At 49.2% G+C, this 22,601-nt stretch overlaps 1 protein-coding gene across 1 annotated transcript; it reads left to right on the top strand.

Annotated features, from left to right (window-relative positions):
* The first annotated feature begins 1,039 nt into the window (after nt 1-1,039).
* On the top strand, nt 1,040-22,587 carry LOC144640082 (galectin-3-binding protein A-like). The gene is made up of 2 exons (XM_078499304.1): nt 1,040-1,384; nt 22,259-22,587. Exons 1-2 carry the CDS (start codon nt 1,141-1,143, stop codon nt 22,582-22,584), a joined length of 570 nt encoding a protein of 189 aa, XP_078355430.1. The 5' UTR covers nt 1,040-1,140; the 3' UTR covers nt 22,585-22,587.
* Nucleotides 22,588-22,601: the final 14 nt, after the last annotated feature.

The raw sequence follows: 22,601 nt of genomic DNA, 5'->3' as shown, positions 1-22,601 counted from the left end.
TTTTAAGATTTTTTTCTGTGAGATACGTTCTGCATAGTGAGAGTTACTAGACACATGAGAGCGTCCAGGGTTACCCTGTGTGTACTTTGGGTAAAATGTAAAACCGTCCAGGTCTAGGATCGGTCTGTATAAGCTTAGATAGCGTTTATATATTCTTGTCGTCAATAAATGTTTCAAGGTTCATGCGTTTGGCGTATTTGCGTATACGATTTTGCCTAAGGGTTTGCGGAATTCGGTGTCGCTGAGTTGTTCTAAACATTCGTTAATATACCAGTCTCGATACGTGACAACCGTGACAAAGCCCTTGTCCGTAGACTTGATGATAATTTCCCTCCAACTACTAAGCGATTTGCATGCGCGTCGTCCACGTATAGTTAAACACGGAGCGAGCGTCTAGCACAAAGTTGCCTTCGATTTAAAAAGTCGTGTCCGAGTTACGGTCGTGAACAGAAGCGCTCCGCAAATTTTGCTTTTTAAGTTGTAGTAGGTCGTGCCCTACTGCGTCAAGAAAAGTAGGGTCCCTTTGTGGGGGAGGGGTCAAATTACTTTCGGTGCAAAATGGGTATGGATTAGTTTGGGGGGGGGGGGGATAACTTAACTTTGTAACGTTTGTTTTTCTAATATAAAGGTTAAACGTTACAGATCTAAAATGGGGGGAATGAGATATACCGGGTAAAATAAAATATATATTTTATTTTACCCGGTATATCGTATTCCCCCCATTTTAGATCTGTAACGTTTAACTTTTAGAGTCATTCTCCGCAATATCCGGAAGAAGGAAGGACATGCCTTCCAGAAATATTATAATTCAAATACAGCCGGTTTACCAAACCGTTTAATCGGCCTTTTCGGCATTAGTTATTGATTTATAGCTGGATATATCTTCTACAGTGAGAAGACCCGGTACTTCTATAAATATTTTGTTTCCGCGGTCCTTGCAGTTCGGTCTGAATATGGTTTAAATTTATTCAACAAGAAGCGTTTTAATGCTTTCAAATGAAAAGCTGACATTTTTGTGCATTTTTTTCAACAGCTCAGGCATATGTGACTGCTTCAAGCTCTTGTTATAATACATTAACAATCCGATCCAGTACAAGCGGTATCATATATTCAAATAAAGATGGCTCATACACTGATGGTATGTCCTGTCACTGGAGTTTGTCTTCGAACACCAACTTGGAACTTGTGTTCTTCAGATTTGAAACTGAAGAAAATTGGGATTATGTTTATGTGTACGATGGTGGCTCTTCCTCCTCTCCTTTGATTGGGCAATATGATGGAAACTATCAGCCTTTTACTGTTACAAGTTCATATAATCAGCTTTATGTCGTTTTCACAAGCGTTGGCTCTAATGTACGCTCTGGATTTGCAGCAAGTTATCACGGTAAGAAAACTACCACTACTTAAAGAAATAATAATTATTATAAATATCACTGTTATTTTCACTTTTTCGTCATTGTTACCGGCTTTGGATAGGATACGAGTATTGTCGTTGGTTGTTTGACCGCTTAGCTATAGATACCATTCGCCGTGCGGACGGTAGCTAAGAAGAGGGTCTCAATGGGGTGTTGGCTTTTACGGAAAACGGTATACTAGTTTGGTTTTTTATGGCTAACGGTAAATTTATTTTCATCACGGTTAACAGAAGTTAACAGTTAATTTTTCATATTTTTAAAGTTAAAAAATAATTTCTCTTATTGAAAAATATATATATATATATATATATATATATATATGACTGAATTTTTGAAAACCGTGTCAGCAACACAAACCTCTCACTGGCACTTTGCCAGGAAAATCAAAGGCTTTGTCAGTCAATCAAGCAAAGTCAAGCAGTCACTGGCGAACAAACACACTCACCTGAGTTTTGCCCAGCTGGATCACCGCCGCAACCTAACCTTGTAGCCTAACCAGGCCAGTTCTGCTGACGAAAACCAAAAAAGACCAAAAAATCAGTTTTTTAGTCCAAGTGTCCACTTTTTGAACCCACCCCACCCCCCTGGGTTATGAGACCTGCTGGTTGGCATGGTACCACCCTGTAGCCTGAAGCCTGGGCTGTATGCCAAAACCCTTCAAGACACCAAGCCCCCTGCTTTTTCAAGCGCCAGGCTGGCCTGACCCCTGGCTATCGCCAGGCGACAGGCGAAAAAGTTTTGCTTCAACCGGAGACCATGTTTTCAAAAATCCAGTCATATGTTGGCAGGTAATGCCTGGAATTGCACTGACAATCACTGTTTGCCCAGCTGACTTGCCCGGTGCCCGAGCCTGGCTAACGGTAGGTCACAGCCAGCTGGAAGCAGGCATTCCCTGCCAACAATTATGCCTGAATTTTTGAAAACCGTGTCAGCAACACAAACCTCTCACTGGCACTTTGCCAGGAAAATCAAAGGCTTTGTCAGTCAATCAAGCAAAGTCAAGCAGTCACTGGCGAACAAACACACTCACCTGAGTTTTGCCCAGCTGGATCACCGCCGCAACCTAACCTTGTAGCCTAACCAGGCCAGTTCTGCTGACGAAAACCAAAAAAGACCAAAAAATCAGTTTTTTAGTCCAAGTGTCCACTTTTTGAACCCACCCCACCCCCCTGGGTTATGAGACCTGCTGGTTGGCATGGTACCACCCTGTAGCCTGAAGCCTGGGCTGTATGCCAAAACCCTTCAAGACACCAAGCCCCCTGCTTTTTCAAGCGCCAGGCTGGCCTGACCCCTGGCTATCGCCAGGCGACAGGCGAAAAAGTTTTGCTTCAACCGGAGACCATGTTTTCAAAAATCCAGTCATATGTTGGCAGGTAATGCCTGGAATTGCACTGACAATCACTGTTTGCCCAGCTGACTTGCCCGGTGCCCGAGCCTGGCTAACGGTAGGTCACAGCCAGCTGGAAGCAGGCATTCCCTGCCAACAATTATGACTGAATTTTTGAAAACCGTGTCAGCAACACAAACCTCTCACTGGCACTTTGCCAGGAAAATCAAAGGCTTTGTCAGTCAATCAAGCAAAGTCAAGCAGTCACTGGCGAACAAACACACTCACCTGAGTTTTGCCCAGCTGGATCACCGCCGCAACCTAACCTTGTTGCCTAACCAGGCCAGTTCTGCTGACGAAAACCAAAAAAGACCAAAAAATCAGTTTTTTAGTCCAAGTGTCCACTTTTTGAACCCACCCCACCCCCCTGGGTTATGAGACCTGCTGGTTGGCATGGTACCACCCTGTAGCCTGAAGCCTGGGCTGTATGCCAAAACCCTTCAAGACACCAAGCCCCCTGCTTTTTCAAGCGCCAGGCTGGCCTGACCCCTGGCTATCGCCAGGCGACAGGCGAAAAAGTTTTGCTTCAACCGGAGACCATGTTTTCAAAAATCCAGTCATATGTTGGCAGGTAATGCCTGGAATTGCACTGACAATCACTGTTTGCCCAGCTGACTTGCCCGGTGCCCGAGCCTGGCTAACGGTAGGTCACAGCCAGCTGGAAGCAGGCATTCCCTGCCAACAATTATGACTGAATTTTTGAAAACCGTGTCAGCAACACAAACCCCTCACTGGCACTTTGCCAGGAAAATCAAAGGCTTTGTCAGTCAATCAAGCAAAGTCAAGCAGTCACTGGCGAACAAACACACTCACCTGAGTTTTGCCCAGCTGGATCACCGCCGCAACCTAACCTTGTAGCCTAACCAGGCCAGTTCTGCTGACGAAAACCAAAAAAGACCAAAAAATCAGTTTTTTAGTCCAAGTGTCCACTTTTTGAACCCACCCCACCCCCCTGGGTTATGAGACCTGCTGGTTGGCATGGTACCACCCTGTAGCCTGAAGCCTGGGCTGTATGCCAAAACCCTTCAAGACACCAAGCCTCCTGCTTTTTCAAGCGCCAGGCTGGCCTGACCCCTGGCTATCGCCAGGCGACAGGCGAAAAAGTTTTGCTTCAACCGGAGACCATGTTTTCAAAAATCCAGTCATATGTTGGCAGGTAATGCCTGGAATTGCACAGACAATCACTGTTTGCCCAGCTGACTTGCCCGGTGCCCGAGCCTGGCTAACGGTAGGTCACAGCCAGCTGGAAGCAGGCATTCCCTGCCAACAATTATGACTGAATTTTTGAAAACCGTGTCAGCAACACAAACCTCTCACTGGCACTTTGCCAGGAAAATCAAAGGCTTTGTCAGTCAATCAAGCAAAGTCAAGCAGTCACTGGCGAACAAACACACTCACCTGAGTTTTGCCCAGCTGGATCACCGCCGCAACCTAACCTTGTAGCCTAACCAGGCCAGTTCTGCTGACGAAAACCAAAAAAGACCAAAAAATCAGTTTTTTAGTCCAAGTGTCCACTTTTTGAACCCACCCCACCCCCCTGGGTTATGAGACCTGCTGGTTGGCATGGTACCACCCTGTAGCCTGAAGCCTGGGCTGTATGCCAAAACCCTTCAAGACACCAAGCCCCCTGCTTTTTCAAGCGCCAGGCTGGCCTGACCCCTGGCTATCGCCAGGCGACAGGCGAAAAAGTTTTGCTTCAACCGGAGACCATGTTTTCAAAAATCCAGTCATATGTTGGCAGGTAATGCCTGGAATTGCACTGACAATCACTGTTTGCCCAGCTGACTTGCCCGGTGCCCGAGCCTGGCTAACGGTAGGTCACAGCCAGCTGGAAGCAGGCATTCCCTGCCAACATATGACTGAATTTTTGAAAACCGTGTCAGCAACACAAACCTCTCACTGGCACTTTGCCAGGAAAATCAAAGGCTTTGTCAGTCAATCAAGCAAAGTCAAGCAGTCACTGGCGAACAAACACACTCACCTGAGTTTTGCCCAGCTGGATCACCGCCGCAACCTAACCTTGTAGCCTAACCAGGCCAGTTCTGCTGACGAAAACCAAAAAAGACCAAAAAATCAGTTTTTTAGTCCAAGTGTCCACTTTTTGAACCCACCCCACCCCCCTGGGTTATGAGACCTGCTGGTTGGCATGGTACCACCCTGTAGCCTGAAGCCTGGGCTGTATGCCAAAACCCTTCAAGACACCAAGCCTCCTGATTTTTCAAGCGCCAGGCTGGCCTGACCTCTGGCTATCGCCAGGCGACAGGCGAAAAAGTTTTGCTTCAACCGGAGACCATGTTTTCAAAAATCCAGTCATATGTTGGCAGGTAATGCCTGGAATTGCACAGACAATCACTGTTTGCCCAGCTGACTTGCCCGGTGCCCGAGCCTGGCTAACGGTAGGTCACAGCCAGCTGGAAGCAGGCATTCCCTGCCAACATATGACTGAATTTTTGAAAACCGTGTCAGCAACACAAACCTCTCACTGGCACTTTGCCAGGAAAATCAAAGGCTTTGTCAGTCAATCAAGCAAAGTCAAGCAGTCACTGGCGAACAAACACACTCACCTGAGTTTTGCCCAGCTGGATCACCGCCGCAACCTAACCTTGTAGCCTAACCAGGCCAGTTCTGCTGACGAAAACCAAAAAAGACCAAAAAATCAGTTTTTCAGTCCAAGTGTCCACTTTTTGAACCCACCCCACCCCCCTGGGTTATGAGACCTGCTGGTTGGCATGGTACCACCCTGTAGCCTGAAGCCTGGGCTGTATGCCAAAACCCTTCAAGACACCAAGCCCCCTGCTTTTTCAAGCGCCAGGCTGGCCTGACCCCTGGCTATCGCCAGGCGACAGGCGAAAAAGTTTTGCTTCAACCGGAGACCATGTTTTCAAAAATCCAGTCATATGTTGGCAGGTAATGCCTGGAATTGCACTGACAATCACTGTTTGCCCAGCTGACTTGCCCGGTGCCCGAGCCTGGCTAACGGTAGGTCACAGCCAGCTGGAAGCAGGCATTCCCTGCCAACATATGACTGAATTTTTGAAAACCGTGTCAGCAACACAAACCTCTCACTGGCACTTTGCCAGGAAAATCAAAGGCTTTGTCAGTCAATCAAGCAAAGTCAAGCAGTCACTGGCGAACAAACACACTCACCTGAGTTTTGCCCAGCTGGATCACCGCCGCAACCTAACCTTGTAGCCTAACCAGGCCAGTTCTGCTGACGAAAACCAAAAAAGACCAAAAAATCAGTTTTTTAGTCCAAGTGTCCACTTTTTGAACCCACCCCACCCCCCTGGGTTATGAGACCTGCTGGTTGGCATGGTACCACCCTGTAGCCTGAAGCCTGGGCTGTATGCCAAAACCCTTCAAGACACCAAGCCCCCTGCTTTTTCAATCGCCAGGCTGGCCTGACCCCTGGCTATCGCCAGGCGACAGGCGAAAAAGTTTTGCTTCAACCGGAGACCATGTTTTCAAAAATCCAGTCATATGTTGGCAGGTAATGCCTGGAATTGCACTGACAATCACTGTTTGCCCAGCTGACTTGCCCGGTGCCCGAGCCTGGCTAACGGTAGGTCACAGCCAGCTGGAAGCAGGCATTCCCTGCCAACATATGACTGAATTTTTGAAAACCGTGTCAGCAACACAAACCTCTCACTGGCACTTTGCCAGGAAAATCAAAGGCTTTGTCAGTCAATCAAGCAAAGTCAAGCAGTCACTGGCGAACAAACACACTCACCTGAGTTTTGCCCAGCTGGATCACCGCCGCAACCTAACCTTGTAGCCTAACCAGGCCAGTTCTGCTGACGAAAACCAAAAAAGACCAAAAAATCAGTTTTTTAGTCCAAGTGTCCACTTTTTGAACCCACCCCACCCCCCTGGGTTATGAGACCTGCTGGTTGGCATGGTACCACCCTGTAGCCTGAAGCCTGGGCTGTATGCCAAAACCCTTCAAGACACCAAGCCCCCTGCTTTTTCAAGCGCCAGGCTGGCCTGACCCCTGGCTATCGCCAGGCGACAGGCGAAAAAGTTTTGCTTCAACCGGAGACCATGTTTTCAAAAATCCAGTCATATGTTGGCAGGTAATGCCTGGAATTGCACTGACAATCACTGTTTGCCCAGCTGACTTGCCCGGTGCCCGAGCCTGGCTAACGGTAGGTCACAGCCAGCTGGAAGCAGGCATTCCCTGCCAACATATGACTGAATTTTTGAAAACCGTGTCAGCAACACAAACCTCTCACTGGCACTTTGCCAGGAAAATCAAAGGCTTTGTCAGTCAATCAAGCAAAGTCAAGCAGTCACTGGCGAACAAACACACTCACCTGAGTTTTGCCCAGCTGGATCACCGCCGCAACCTAACCTTGTAGCCTAACCAGGCCAGTTCTGCTGACGAAAACCAAAAAAGACCAAAAAATCAGTTTTTTAGTCCAAGTGTCCACTTTTTGAACCCACCCCACCCCCCTGGGTTATGAGACCTGCTGGTTGGCATGGTACCACCCTGTAGCCTGAAGCCTGGGCTGTATGCCAAAACCCTTCAAGACACCAAGCCCCCTGCTTTTTCAAGCGCCAGGCTGGCCTGACCCCTGGCTATCGCCAGGCGACAGGCGAAAAAGTTTTGCTTCAACCGGAGACCATGTTTTCAAAAATCCAGTCATATGTTGGCAGGTAATGCCTGGAATTGCACTGACAATCACTGTTTGCCCAGCTGACTTGCCCGGTGCCCGAGCCTGGCTAACGGTAGGTCACAGCCAGCTGGAAGCAGGCATTCCCTGCCAACATATGACTGAATTTTTGAAAACCGTGTCAGCAACACAAACCTCTCACTGGCACTTTGCCAGGAAAATCAAAGGCTTTGTCAGTCAATCAAGCAAAGTCAAGCAGTCACTGGCGAACAAACACACTCACCTGAGTTTTGCCCAGCTGGATCACCGCCGCAACCTAACCTTGTAGCCTAACCAGGCCAGTTCTGCTGACGAAAACCAAAAAAGACCAAAAAATCAGTTTTTTAGTCCAAGTGTCCACTTTTTGAACCCACCCCACCCCCCTGGGTTATGAGACCTGCTGGTTGGCATGGTACCACCCTGTAGCCTGAAGCCTGGGCTGTATGCCAAAACCCTTCAAGACACCAAGCCCCCTGCTTTTTCAAGCGCCAGGCTGGCCTGACCCCTGGCTATCGCCAGGCGACAGGCGAAAAAGTTTTGCTTCAACCGGAGACCATGTTTTCAAAAATCCAGTCATATGTTGGCAGGTAATGCCTGGAATTGCACTGACAATCACTGTTTGCCCAGCTGACTTGCCCGGTGCCCGAGCCTGGCTAACGGTAGGTCACAGCCAGCTGGAAGCAGGCATTCCCTGCCAACAATTATGACTGAATTTTTGAAAACCGTGTCAGCAACACAAACCTCTCACTGGCACTTTGCCAGGAAAATCAAAGGCTTTGTCAGTCAATCAAGCAAAGTCAAGCAGTCACTGGCGAACAAACACACTCACCTGAGTTTTGCCCAGCTGGATCACCGCCGCAACCTAACCTTGTAGCCTAACCAGGCCAGTTCTGCTGACGAAAACCAAAAAAGACCAAAAAATCAGTTTTTTAGTCCAAGTGTCCACTTTTTGAACCCACCCCACCCCCCTGGGTTATGAGACCTGCTGGTTGGCATGGTACCACCCTGTAGCCTGAAGCCTGGGCTGTATGCCAAAACCCTTCAAGACACCAAGCCCCCTGCTTTTTCAAGCGCCAGGCTGGCCTGACCCCTGGCTATCGCCAGGCGACAGGCGAAAAAGTTTTGCTTCAACCGGAGACCATGTTTTCAAAAATCCAGTCATATGTTGGCAGGTAATGCCTGGAATTGCACAGACAATCACTGTTTGCCCAGCTGACTTGCCCGGTGCCCGAGCCTGGCTAACGGTAGGTCACAGCCAGCTGGAAGCAGGCATTCCCTGCCAACAATTATGACTGAATTTTTGAAAACCGTGTCAGCAACACAAACCTCTCACTGGCACTTTGCCAGGAAAATCAAAGGCTTTGTCAGTCAATCAAGCAAAGTCAAGCAGTCACTGGCGAACAAACACACTCACCTGAGTTTTGCCCAGCTGGATCACCGCCGCAAACTAACCTTGTAGCCTAACCAGGCCAGTTCTACTGACGAAAACCAAAAAAGACCAAAAAATCAGTTTTTTAGTCCAAGTGTCCACTTTTTGAACCCACCCCACCCCCCTGGGTTATGAGACCTGCTGGTTGGCATGGTACCACCCTGTAGCCTGAAGCCTGGGCTGTATGCCAAAACCCTTCAAGACACCAAGCCCCCTGCTTTTTCAAGCGCCAGGCTGGCCTGACCCCTGGCTATCGCCAGGCGACAGGCGAAAAAGTTTTGCTTCAACCGGAGACCATGTTTTCAAAAATCCAGTCATATGTTGGCAGGTAATGCCTGGAATTGCACAGACAATCACTGTTTGCCCAGCTGACTTGCCCGGTGCTCGAGCCTGGCTAACGGTAGGTCACAGCCAGCTGGAAGCAGGCATTCCCTGCCAACAATTATGACTGAATTTTTGAAAACCGTGTCAGCAACACAAACCTCTCACTGGCACTTTGCCAGGAAAATCAAAGGCTTTGTCAGTCAATCAAGCAAAGTCAAGCAGTCACTGGCGAACAAACACACTCACCTGAGTTTTGCCCAGCTGGATCACCGCCGCAACCTAACCTTGTAGCCTAACCAGGCCAGTTCTGCTGACGAAAACCAAAAAAGACCAAAAAATCAGTTTTTTAGTCCAAGTGTCCACTTTTTGAACCCACCCCACCCCCCTGGGTTATGAGACCTGCTGGTTGGCATGGTACCACCCTGTAGCCTGAAGCCTGGGCTGTATGCCAAAACCCTTCAAGACACCAAGCCCCCTGCTTTTTCAAGCGCCAGGCTGACCTGACCCCTGGCTATCGCCAGGCGACAGGCGAAAAAGTTTTGCTTCAACCGGAGACCATGTTTTCAAAAATCCAGTCATATGTTGGCAGGTAATGCCTGGAATTGCACTGACAATCACTGTTTGCCCAGCTGACTTGCCCGGTGCCCGAGCCTGGCTAACGGTAGGTCACAGCCAGCTGGAAGCAGGCATTCCCTGCCAACATATGACTGAATTTTTGAAAACCGTGTCAGCAACACAAACCTCTCACTGGCACTTTGCCAGGAAAATCAAAGGCTTTGTCAGTCAATCAAGCAAAGTCAAGCAGTCACTGGCGAACAAACACACTCACCTGAGTTTTGCCCAGCTGGATCACCGCCGCAACCTAACCTTGTAGCCTAACCAGGCCAGTTCTGCTGACGAAAACCAAAAAAGACCAAAAAATCAGTTTTTTAGTCCAAGTGTCCACTTTTTGAACCCACCCCACCCCCCTGGGTTATGAGACCTGCTGGTTGGCATGGTACCACCCTGTAGCCTGAAGCCTGGGCTGTATGCCAAAACCCTTCAAGACACCAAGCCCCCTGCTTTTTCAAGCGCCAGGCTGGCCTGACCCCTGGCTATCGCCAGGCGACAGGCGAAAAAGTTTTGCTTCAACCGGAGACCATGTTTTCAAAAATCCAGTCATATGTTGGCAGGTAATGCCTGGAATTGCACTGACAATCACTGTTTGCCCAGCTGACTTGCCCGGTGCCCGAGCCTGGCTAACGGTAGGTCACAGCCAGCTGGAAGCAGGCATTCCCTGCCAACATATGACTGAATTTTTGAAAACCGTGTCAGCAACACAAACCTCTCACTGGCACTTTGCCAGGAAAATCAAAGGCTTTGTCAGTCAATCAAGCAAAGTCAAGCAGTCACTGGCGAACAAACACACTCACCTGAGTTTTGCCCAGCTGGATCACCGCCGCAACCTAACCTTGTAGCCTAACCAGGCCAGTTCTGCTGACGAAAACCAAAAAAGACCAAAAAATCAGTTTTTTAGTCCAAGTGTCCACTTTTTGAACCCACCCCACCCCCCTGGGTTATGAGACCTGCTGGTTGGCATGGTACCACCCTGTAGCCTGAAGCCTGGGCTGTATGCCAAAACCCTTCAAGACACCAAGCCCCCTGCTTTTTCAAGCGCCAGGCTGGCCTGACCCCTGGCTATCGCCAGGCGACAGGCGAAAAAGTTTTGCTTCAACCGGAGACCATGTTTTCAAAAATCCAGTCATATGTTGGCAGGTAATGCCTGGAATTGCACTGACAATCACTGTTTGCCCAGCTGACTTGCCCGGTGCCCGAGCCTGGCTAACGGTAGGTCACAGCCAGCTGGAAGCAGGCATTCCCTGCCAACATATGACTGAATTTTTGAAAACCGTGTCAGCAACACAAACCTCTCACTGGCACTTTGCCAGGAAAATCAAAGGCTTTGTCAGTCAATCAAGCAAAGTCAAGCAGTCACTGGCGAACAAACACACTCACCTGAGTTTTGCCCAGCTGGATCACCGCCGCAACCTAACCTTGTAGCCTAACCAGGCCAGTTCTGCTGACGAAAACCAAAAAAGACCAAAAAATCAGTTTTTTAGTCCAAGTGTCCACTTTTTGAACCCACCCCACCCCCCTGGGTTATGAGACCTGCTGGTTGGCATGGTACCACCCTGTAGCCTGAAGCCTGGGCTGTATGCCAAAACCCTTCAAGACACCAAGCCCCCTGCTTTTTCAAGCGCCAGGCTGGCCTGACCCCTGGCTATCGCCAGGCGACAGGCGAAAAAGTTTTGCTTCAACCGGAGACCATGTTTTCAAAAATCCAGTCATATGTTGGCAGGTAATGCCTGGAATTGCACAGACAATCACTGTTTGCCCAGCTGACTTGCCCGGTGCCCGAGCCTGGCTAACGGTAGGTCACAGCCAGCTGGAAGCAGGCATTCCCTGCCAACAATTATGACTGAATTTTTGAAAACCGTGTCAGCAACACAAACCTCTCACTGGCACTTTGCCAGGAAAATCAAAGGCTTTGTCAGTCAATCAAGCAAAGTCAAGCAGTCACTGGCGAACAAACACACTCACCTGAGTTTTGCCCAGCTGGATCACCGCCGCAAACTAACCTTGTAGCCTAACCAGGCCAGTTCTGCTGACGAAAACCAAAAAAGACCAAAAAATCAGTTTTTTAGTCCAAGTGTCCACTTTTTGAACCCACCCCACCCCCCTGGGTTATGAGACCTGCTGGTTGGCATGGTACCACCCTGTAGCCTGAAGCCTGGGCTGTATGCCAAAACCCTTCAAGACACCAAGCCCCCTGCTTTTTCAAGCGCCAGGCTGGCCTGACCCCTGGCTATCGCCAGGCGACAGGCGAAAAAGTTTTGCTTCAACCGGAGACCATGTTTTCAAAAATCCAGTCATATGTTGGCAGGTAATGCCTGGAATTGCACTGACAATCACTGTTTGCCCAGCTGACTTGCCCGGTGCCCGAGCCTGGCTAACGGTAGGTCACAGCCAGCTGGAAGCAGGCATTCCCTGCCAACATATGACTGAATTTTTGAAAACCGTGTCAGCAACACAAACCTCTCACTGGCACTTTGCCAGGAAAATCAAAGGCTTTGTCAGTCAATCAAGCAAAGTCAAGCAGTCACTGGCGAACAAACACACTCACCTGAGTTTTGCCCAGCTGGATCACCGCCGCAACCTAACCTTGTAGCCTAACCAGGCCAGTTCTGCTGACGAAAACCAAAAAAGACCAAAAAATCAGTTTTTTAGTCCAATTGTCCACTTTTTGAACCCACCCCACCCCCCTGGGTTATGAGACCTGCTGGTTGGCATGGTACTACCCTGTAGCCTGAAGCCTGGGCTGTATGCCAAAACCCTTCAAGACACCAAGCCCCCTGCTTTTTCAAGCGCCAGGCTGGCCTGACCCCTGGCTATCGCCAGGCGACAGGCGAAAAAGTTTTGCTTCAACCGGAGACCATGTTTTCAAAAATCCAGTCATATGTTGGCAGGTAATGCCTGGAATTGCACAGACAATCACTGTTTGCCCAGCTGACTTGCCCGGTGCCCGAGCCTGGCTAACGGTAGGTCACAGCCAGCTGGAAGCAGGCATTCCCTGCCAACAATTATGACTGAATTTTTGAAAACCGTGTCAGCAACACAAACCTCTCACTGGCACTTTGCCAGGAAAATCAAAGGCTTTGTCAGTCAATCAAGCAAAGTCAAGCAGTCACTGGCGAACAAACACACTCACCTGAGTTTTGCCCAGCTGGATCACCGCCGCAACCTAACCTTGTAGCCTAACCAGGCCAGTTCTGCTGACGAAAACCAAAAAAAACCAAAAAATCAGTTTTTTAGTCCAAGTGTCCACTTTTTGAACCCACCCCACCCCCCTGGGTTATGAGACCTGCTGGTTGGCATGGTACCACCCTGTAGCCTAAAGCCTGGGCTGTATGCCAAAACCCTTCAAGACACCAAGCCCCCTGCTTTTTCAAGCGCCAGGCTGGCCTGACCCCTGGCTATCGCCAGGCGACAGGCGAAAAAGTTTTGCTTCAACCGGAGACCATGTTTTCAAAAATCCAGTCATATGTTGGCAGGTAATGCCTGGAATTGCACTGACAATCACTGATTGCCCAGCTGACTTGCCCGGTGCCCGAGCCTGGCTAACGGTAGGTCACAGCCAGCTGGAAGCAGGCATTCCCTGCCAACATATGACTGAATTTTTGAAAACCGTGTCAGCAACACAAACCTCTCACTGGCACTTTGCCAGGAAAATCAAAGGCTTTGTCAGTCAATCAAGCAAAGTCAAGCAGTCACTGGCGAACAAACACACTCACCTGAGTTTTGCCCAGCTGGATCACCGCCGCAACCTAACCTTGTAGCCTAACCAGGCCAGTTCTGCTGACGAAAACCAAAAAAGACCAAAAAATCAGTTTTTTAGTCCAAGTGTCCACTTTTTGAACCCACCCCACCCCCCTGGGTTATGAGACCTGCTGGTTGGCATGGTACCACCCTGTAGCCTGAAGCCTGGGCTGTATGCCAAAACCCTTCAAGACACCAAGCCCCCTGCTTTTTCAAGCGCCAGGCTGGCCTGACCCCTGGCTATCGCCAGGCGACAGGCGAAAAAGTTTTGCTTCAACCGGAGACCATGTTTTCAAAAATCCAGTCATATGTTGGCAGGTAATGCCTGGAATTGCACTGACAATCACTGTTTGCCCAGCTGACTTGCCCGGTGCCCGAGCCTGGCTAACGGTAGGTCACAGCCAGCTGGAAGCAGGCATTCCCTGCCAACATATGACTGAATTTTTGAAAACCGTGTCAGCAACACAAACCTCTCACTGGCACTTTGCCAGGAAAATCAAAGGCTTTGTCAGTCAATCAAGCAAAGTCAAGCAGTCACTGGCGAACAAACACACTCACCTGAGTTTTGCCCAGCTGGATCACCGCCGCAACCTAACCTTGTAGCCTAACCAGGCCAGTTCTGCTGACGAAAACCAAAAAAGACCAAAAAATCAGTTTTTTAGTCCAAGTGTCCACTTTTTGAACCCACCCCACCCCCCTGGGTTATGAGACCTGCTGGTTGGCATGGTACCACCCTGTAGCCTGAAGCCTGGGCTGTATGCCAAAACCCTTCAAGACACCAAGCCCCCTGCTTTTTCAAGCGCCAGGCTGGCCTGACCCCTGGCTATCGCCAGGCGACAGGCGAAAAAGTTTTGCTTCAACCGGAGACCATGTTTTCAAAAATCCAGTCATATGTTGGCAGGTAATGCCTGGAATTGCACTGACAATCACTGTTTGCCCAGCTGACTTGCCCGGTGCCCGAGCCTGGCTAACGGTAGGTCACAGCCAGCTGGAAGCAGGCATTCCCTGCCAACATATGACTGAATTTTTGAAAACCGTGTCAGCAACACAAACCTCTCACTGGCACTTTGCCAGGAAAATCAAAGGCTTTGTCAGTCAATCAAGCAAAGTCAAGCAGTCACTGGCGAACAAACACACTCACCTGAGTTTTGCCCAGCTGGATCACCGCCGCAACCTAACCTTGTAGCCTAACCAGGCCAGTTCTGCTGACGAAAACCAAAAAAGACCAAAAAATCAGTTTTTTAGTCCAAGTGTCCACTTTTTGAACCCACCCCACCCCCCTGGGTTATGAGACCTGCTGGTTGGCATGGTACCACCCTGTAGCCTGAAGCCTGGGCTGTATGCCAAAACCCTTCAAGACACCAAGCCCCCTGCTTTTTCAAGCGCCAGGCTGGCCTGACCCCTGGCTATCGCCAGGCGACAGGCGAAAAAGTTTTGCTTCAACCGGAGACCATGTTTTCAAAAATCCAGTCATATGTTGGCAGGTAATGCCTGGAATTGCACTGACAATCACTGTTTGCCCAGCTGACTTGCCCGGTGCCCGAGCCTGGCTAACGGTAGGTCACAGCCAGCTGGAAGCAGGCATTCCCTGCCAACATATGACTGAATTTTTGAAAACCGTGTCAGCAACACAAACCTCTCACTGGCACTTTGCCAGGAAAATCAAAGGCTTTGTCAGTCAATCAAGCAAAGTCAAGCAGTCACTGGCGAACAAACACACTCACCTGAGTTTTGCCCAGCTGGATTACCGCCGCAACCTAACCTTGTAGCCTAACCAGGCCAGTTCTGCTGACGAAAACCAAAAAAGACCAAAAAATCAGTTTTTTAGTCCGAGTGTCCACTTTTTGAACCCACCCCACCCCCCTGGGTTATGAGACCTGCTGGTTGGCATGGTACCACCCTGTAGCCTGAAGCCTGGGCTGTATGCCAAAACCCTTCAAGACACCAAGCCCCCTGCTTTTTCAAGCGCCAGGCTGGCCTGACCCCTGGCTATCGCCAGGCGACAGGCGAAAAAGTTTTGCTTCAACCGGAGACCATGTTTTCAAAAATCCAGTCATATGTTGGCAGGTAATGCCTGGAATTGCACTGACAATCACTGTTTGCCCAGCTGACTTGCCCGGTGCCCGAGCCTGGCTAACGGTAGGTCACAGCCAGCTGGAAGCAGGCATTCCCTGCCAACATATGACTGAATTTTTGAAAACCGTGTCAGCAACACAAACCTCTCACTGGCACTTTGCCAGGAAAATCAAAGGCTTTGTCAGTCAATCAAGCAAAGTCAAGCAGTCACTGGCGAACAAACACACTCACCTGAGTTTTGCCCAGCTGGATCACCGCCGCAACCTAACCTTGTTGCCTAACCAGGCCAGTTCTGCTGACGAAAACCAAAAAAGACCAAAAAATCAGTTTTTTAGTCCAAGTGTCCACTTTTTGAACCCACCCCACCCCCCTGGGTTATGAGACCTGCTGGTTGGCATGGTACCACCCTGTAGCCTTAAGGCTGGGCTGTATGCCAAAACCCTTCAAGACACCAAGCCCCCTGCTTTTTCAAGCGCCAGGCTGGCCTGACCCCTGGCTATCGCCAGGCGACAGGCGAAAAAGTTTTGCTTCAACCGGAGACCATGTTTTCAAAAATCCAGTCATATGTTGGCAGGTAATGCCTGGAATTGCACTGACAATCACTGTTTGCCCAGCTGACTTGCCCGGTGCCCGAGCCTGGCTAACGGTAGGTCACAGCCAGCTGGAAGCAGGCATTCCCTGCCAACATATGACTGAATTTTTGAAAACCGTGTCAGCAACACAAACCTCTCACTGGCACTTTGCCAGGAAAATCAAAGGCTTTGTCAGTCAATCAAGCAAAGTCAAGCAGTCACTGGCGAACAAACACACTCACCTGAGTTTTGCCCAGCTGGATCACCGCCGCAATCTAACCTTGTAGCCTAACCAGGCCAGTTCTGCTGACGAAAACCAAAAAAGACCAAAAAATCAGTTTTTTAGTCCAAGTGTCCACTTTTTGAACCCACCCCACCCCCCTGGGTTATGAGACCTGCTGGTTGGCATGGTACCACCCTGTAGCCTGAAGCCTGGGCTGTATGCCAAAACCCTTCAAGACACCAAGCCCCCTGCTTTTTCAAGCGCCAGGCTGGCCTGACCCCTGGCTATCGCCAGGCGACAGGCGAAAAAGTTTTGCTTCAACCGGAGACCATGTTTTCAAAAATCCAGTCATATGTTGGCAGGTAATGCCTGGAATTGCACTGACAATCACTGTTTGCCCAGCTGACTTGCCCGGTGCCCGAGCCTGGCTAACGGTAGGTCACAGCCAGCTGGAAGCAGGCATTCCCTGCCAACATATGACTGAATTTTTGAAAACCGTGTCAGCAACACAAACCTCTCACTGGCACTTTGCCAGGAAAATCAAAGGCTTTGTCAGTCAATCAAGCAAAGTCAAGCAGTCACTGGCGAACAAACACACTCACCTGAGTTTTGCCCAGCTGGATCACCGCCGCAACCTAACCTTGTTGCCTAACCAGGCCAGTTCTGCTGACGAAAACCAAAAAAGACCAAGAAATCAGTTTTTTAGTCCAAGTGTCCACTTTTTGAACCCACCCCACCCCCCTGGGTTATGAGACCTGCTGGTTGGCATGGTACCACCCTGTAGCCTGAAGCCTGGGCTGCATGCCAAAACCCTTCAAGACACCAAGCCTCCTGATTTTTCAAGCGCCAGGCTGGCCTGACCCCTGGCTATCGCCAGGCGACAGGCGAAAAAGTTTTGCTTCAACCGGAGACCATGTTTTCAAAAATCCAGTCATATGTTGGCAGGTAATGCCTGGAATTGCACTGACAATCACTGTTTGCCCAGCTGACTTGCCCGGTGCCCGAGCCTGGCTAACGGTAGGTCACAGCCAGCTGGAAGCAGGCATTCCCTGCCAACATATGACTGAATTTTTGAAAACCGTGTCAGCAACACAAACCTCTCACTGGCACTTTGCCAGGAAAATCAAAGGCTTTGTCAGTCAATCAAGCAAAGTCAAGCAGTCACTGGCGAACAAACACACTCACCTGAGTTTTGCCCAGCTGGATCACCGCCGCAACCTAACCTTGTTGCCTAACCAGGCCAGTTCTGCTGACGAAAACCAAAAAAGACCAAGAAATCAGTTTTTTAGTCCAAGTGTCCACTTTTTGAACCCACCCCACCCCCCTGGGTTATGAGACCTGCTGTTTGGCATGGTACCACCCTGTAGCCTGAAGCCTGGGCTGCATGCCAAAACCCTTCAAGACACCAAGCCTCCTGATTTTTCAAGCGCCAGGCTGGCCTGACCCCTGGCTATCGCCAGGCGACAGGCGAAAAAGTTTTGCTTCAACCGGAGACCATGTTTTCAAAAAATCCAGTCATATGTTGGCAGGTAATGCCTGGAATTGCACTGACAATCACTGTTTGCCCAGCTGACTTGCCCGGTGCCCGAGCCTGGCTAACGGTAGGTCACAGCCAGCTGGAAGCAGGCATTCCCTGCCAACATATGACTGAATTTTTGAAAACCGTGTCAGCAACACAAACCTCTCACTGGCACTTTGCCAGGAAAATCAAAGGCTTTGTCAGTCAATCAAGCAAAGTCAAGCAGTCACTGGCGAACAAACACACTCACCTGAGTTTTGCCCAGCTGGATCACCGCCGCAACCTAACCTTGTAGCCTAACCAGGCCAGTTCTGCTGACGAAAACCAAAAAAGACCAAAAAATCAGTTTTTTAGTCCAAGTGTCCACTTTTTGAACCCACCCCACCCCCCTGGGTTATGAGACCTGCTGGTTGGCATGGTACCACCCTGTAGCCTGAAGCCTGGGCTGTATGCCAAAACCCTTCAAGACACCAAGCCCCCTGCTTTTTCAAGCGCCAGGCTGGCCTGACCCCTGGCTATCGCCAGGCGACAGGCGAAAAAGTTTTGCTTCAACCGGAGACCATGTTTTCAAAAATCCAGTCATATGTTGGCAGGTAATGCCTGGAATTGCACTGACAATCACTGTTTGCCCAGCTGACTTGCCCGGTGCCCGAGCCTGGCTAACGGTAGGTCACAGCCAGCTGGAAGCAGGCATTCCCTGCCAACATATGACTGAATTTTTGAAAACCGTGTCAGCAACACAAACCTCTCACTGGCACTTTGCCAGGAAAATCAAAGGCTTTGTCAGTCAATCAAGCAAAGTCAAGCAGTCACTGGCGAACAAACACACTCACCTGAGTTTTGCCCAGCTGGATCACCGCCGCAACCTAACCTTGTTGCCTAACCAGGCCAGTTCTGCTGACGAAAACCAAAAAAGACCAAGAAATCAGTTTTTTAGTCCAAGTGTCCACTTTTTGAACCCACCCCACCCCCCTGGGTTATGAGACCTGCTGGTTGGCATGGTACCACCCTGTAGCCTGAAGCCTGGGCTGCATGCCAAAACCCTTCAAGACACCAAGCCTCCTGCTTTTTCAAGCGCCAGGCTGGCCTGACCCCTGGCTATCGCCAGGCGACAGGCGAAAAAGTTTTGCTTCAACCGGAGACCATGTTTTCAAAAATCCAGTCATATGTTGGCAGGTAATGCCTGGAATTGCACTGACAATCACTGTTTGCCCAGCTGACTTGCCCGGTGCCCGAGCCTGGCTAACGGTAGGTCACAGCCAGCTGGAAGCAGGCATTCCCTGCCAACATATGACTGAATTTTTGAAAACCGTGTCAGCAACACAAACCTCTCACTGGCACTTTGCCAGGAAAATCAAAGGCTTTGTCAGTCAATCAAGCAAAGTCAAGCAGTCACTGGCGAACAAACACACTCACCTGAGTTTTGCCCAGCTGGATCACCGCCGCAACCTAACCTTGTTGCCTAACCAGGCCAGTTCTGCTGACGAAAACCAAAAAAGACCAAGAAATCAGTTTTTTAGTCCAAGTGTCCACTTTTTGAACCCACCCCACCCCCCTGGGTTATGAGACCTGCTGGTTGGCATGGTACCACCCTGTAGCCTGAAGCCTGGGCTGTATGCCAAAACCCTTCAAGACACCAAGCCCCCTGCTTTTTCAAGCGCCAGGCTGGCCTGACCCCTGGCTATCGCCAGGCGACAGGCGAAAAAGTTTTGCTTCAACCGGAGACCATGTTTTCAAAAATCCAGTCATATGTTGGCAGGTAATGCCTGGAATTGCACTGACAATCACTGTTTGCCCAGCTGACTTGCCCGGTGCCCGAGCCTGGCTAACGGTAGGTCACAGCCAGCTGGAAGCAGGCATTCCCTGCCAACATATGACTGAATTTTTGAAAACCGTGTCAGCAACACAAACCTCTCACTGGCACTTTGCCAGGAAAATCAAAGGCTTTGTCAGTCAATCAAGCAAAGTCAAGCAGTCACTGGCGAACAAACACACTCACCTGAGTTTTGCCCAGCTGGATCACCGCCGCAACCTAACCTTGTTGCCTAACCAGGCCAGTTCTGCTGACGAAAACCAAAAAAGACCAAAAAATCAGTTTTTTAGTCCAAGTGTCCACTTTTTGAACCCACCCCACCCCCCTGGGTTATGAGACCTGCTGGTTGGCATGGTACCACCCTGTAGCCTGAAGCCTGGGCTATATGCCAAAACCCTTCAAGACACCAAGCCCCCTGCTTTTTCAAGCGCCAGGCTGGCCTGACCCCTGGCTATCGCCAGGCGACAGGCGAAAAAGTTTTGCTTCAACCGGAGACCATGTTTTCAAAAATCCAGTCATATGTTGGCAGGTAATGCCTGGAATTGCACTGACAATCACTGTTTGCCCAGCTGACTTGCCCGGTGCCCGAGCCTGGCTAACGGTAGGTCACAGCCAGCTGGAAGCAGGCATTCCCTGCCAACATATGACTGAATTTTTGAAAACCGTGTCAGCAACACAAACCTCTCACTGGCACTTTGCCAGGAAAATCAAAGGCTTTGTCAGTCAATCAAGCAAAGTCAAGCAGTCACTGGCGAACAAACACACTCACCTGAGTTTTGCCCAGCTGGATCACCGCCGCAACCTAACCTTGTAGCCTAACCAGGCCAGTTCTGCTGACGAAAACCAAAAAAGACCAAAAAATCAGTTTTTTAGTCCAAGTGTCCACTTTTTGAACCCACCCCACCCCCCTGGGTTATGAGACCTGCTGGTTGGCATGGTACCACCCTGTAGCCTGAAGCCTGGGCTGTATGCCAAAACCCTTCAAGACACCAAGCCCCCTGCTTTTTCAAGCGCCAGGCTGGCCTGACCCCTGGCTATCGCCAGGCGACAGGCGAAAAAGTTTTGCTTCAACCGGAGACCATGTTTTCAAAAATCCAGTCATATGTTGGCAGGTAATGCCTGGAATTGCACTGACAATCACTGTTTGCCCAGCTGACTTGCCCGGTGCCCGAGCCTGGCTAACGGTAGGTCACAGCCAGCTGGAAGCAGGCATTCCCTGCCAACATATGACTGAATTTTTGAAAACCGTGTCAGCAACACAAACCTCTCACTGGCACTTTGCCAGGAAAATCAAAGGCTTTGTCAGTCAATCAAGCAAAGTCAAGCAGTCACTGGCGAACAAACACACTCACCTGAGTTTTGCCCAGCTGGATCACCGCCGCAACCTAACCTTGTAGCCTAACCAGGCCAGTTCTGCTGACGAAAACCAAAAAAGACCAAAAAATCAGTTTTTTAGTCCAAGTGTCCACTTTTTGAACCCACCCCACCCCCCTGGGTTATGAGACCTGCTGGTTGGCATGGTACCACCCTGTAGCCTGAAGCCTGGGTTGTATGCCAAAACCCTTCAAGACACCAAGCCCCCTGCTTTTTCAAGCGCCAGGCTGGCCTGACCCCTGGCTATCGCCAGGCGACAGGCGAAAAAGTTTTGCTTCAACCGGAGACCATGTTTTCAAAAATCCAGTCATATATATATATATATATATAACTTCAGGTGGGTTTCACACTGATAAATCCAGAATAGTGCTCAACAATGAAGGAGCGGTAATAACAGTGTATCTAATCTTTCCAAACGATGTAATCTATGTAATACCGAGAAATTCTACATTTTATATAAACCGGACATGGCAACTCTTAACAAACGTAATGAGCTTGTATCAACTTGCAGGCACAAGCGAAAATTTCTTCTTAAATTCAATCGCGTCCTCAAGGACCAATCATAAGCTTACAAATGTATATTACTATTGTTTTTTAAGTTTGAATTTTGTAACGATCACACCATTGATGTATATAAACCCTAGCGATGCGACAGTGTATATGGAATTTAACTGATGAGTGGATCAACTCTGTGTTGGTCTACGAAACAGACCTGTATTAAAGCCCATATGAAACGATACTGAGTAGAAAATCACTGTTATATATATATATATATATATATATATATATATATATATATATATATATATATATATATATATATTATTAGGTGTTAGGACCATTCTGGGACGATAAATTAAACTAGTTTGGTTTATTTATAATTACTGACCGATTTTTTAAAGGTAACATACTTTACATCTAACGGTAAAAATGTTTGGCCGTTTCACGGCTAATAGTTAACTCACATTGAGACCATTAAAGAAAAACGTATTCTACACGTGGTGATATAGGTACAATCATTGTTGTCATGATCAACAACCATTTCCCATACCGCGAAAAATACGATAATCAATGTTCGTTGGTTACTTATAGGTATCTGTTTAATCCATTTTTTTCAGTCCTCGACTCGATTCGCCTTGTTGGTGGCACGGCATTAAGTGGCAGGGTAGAGATATTTTACGGCGGAGAATGGGGAACAGTCTGTGACGACTACTGGGATCTGAATGACGCTAACGTGGTGTGTAAGGAGCTTGGCTTTCCTCCAGCTAGTAATTACTTTAATAGCGCCCATCATGGGGAAGGAAACGGTCGAATCTGGTTTGATTACGTGGGATGCTCGGGAACAGAGTCCCATATCTCTGAATGCGATCACCGTGGATGGGGAAGTCACTCTTGCACTCACACAGAAGACGCCGGTGTGGAATGCTCTTCTACCATACCTTGATCGAATAAAAAAGTCAA

The sequence above is a fragment of the Oculina patagonica genome, unplaced genomic scaffold (assembly GCF_052425735.1).
Source record: "Oculina patagonica isolate OP01 unplaced genomic scaffold, crgOcupat unplaced18, whole genome shotgun sequence".
In the NCBI taxonomy this organism is placed as follows: domain Eukaryota; kingdom Metazoa; phylum Cnidaria; class Anthozoa; order Scleractinia; family Oculinidae; genus Oculina; species Oculina patagonica.
Note: the sequence above shows the minus strand (reverse complement) of the source record. Positions and strands in the feature narration are given on the sequence as shown.

Excerpts from the sequence above, each read along its gene's own strand:
- LOC144640082 (XM_078499304.1), top strand. The coding sequence starts at position 1,141 with ATGTCCTGTCACTGGAGTTTGTCTTCGAACACCAACTTGGAACTTGTG. Across the intron at positions 1,385-22,258 it reads ATTTGCAGCAAGTTATCACG|TCCTCGACTCGATTCGCCTT; the intron begins GTAAGAAAACTA and ends CATTTTTTTCAG.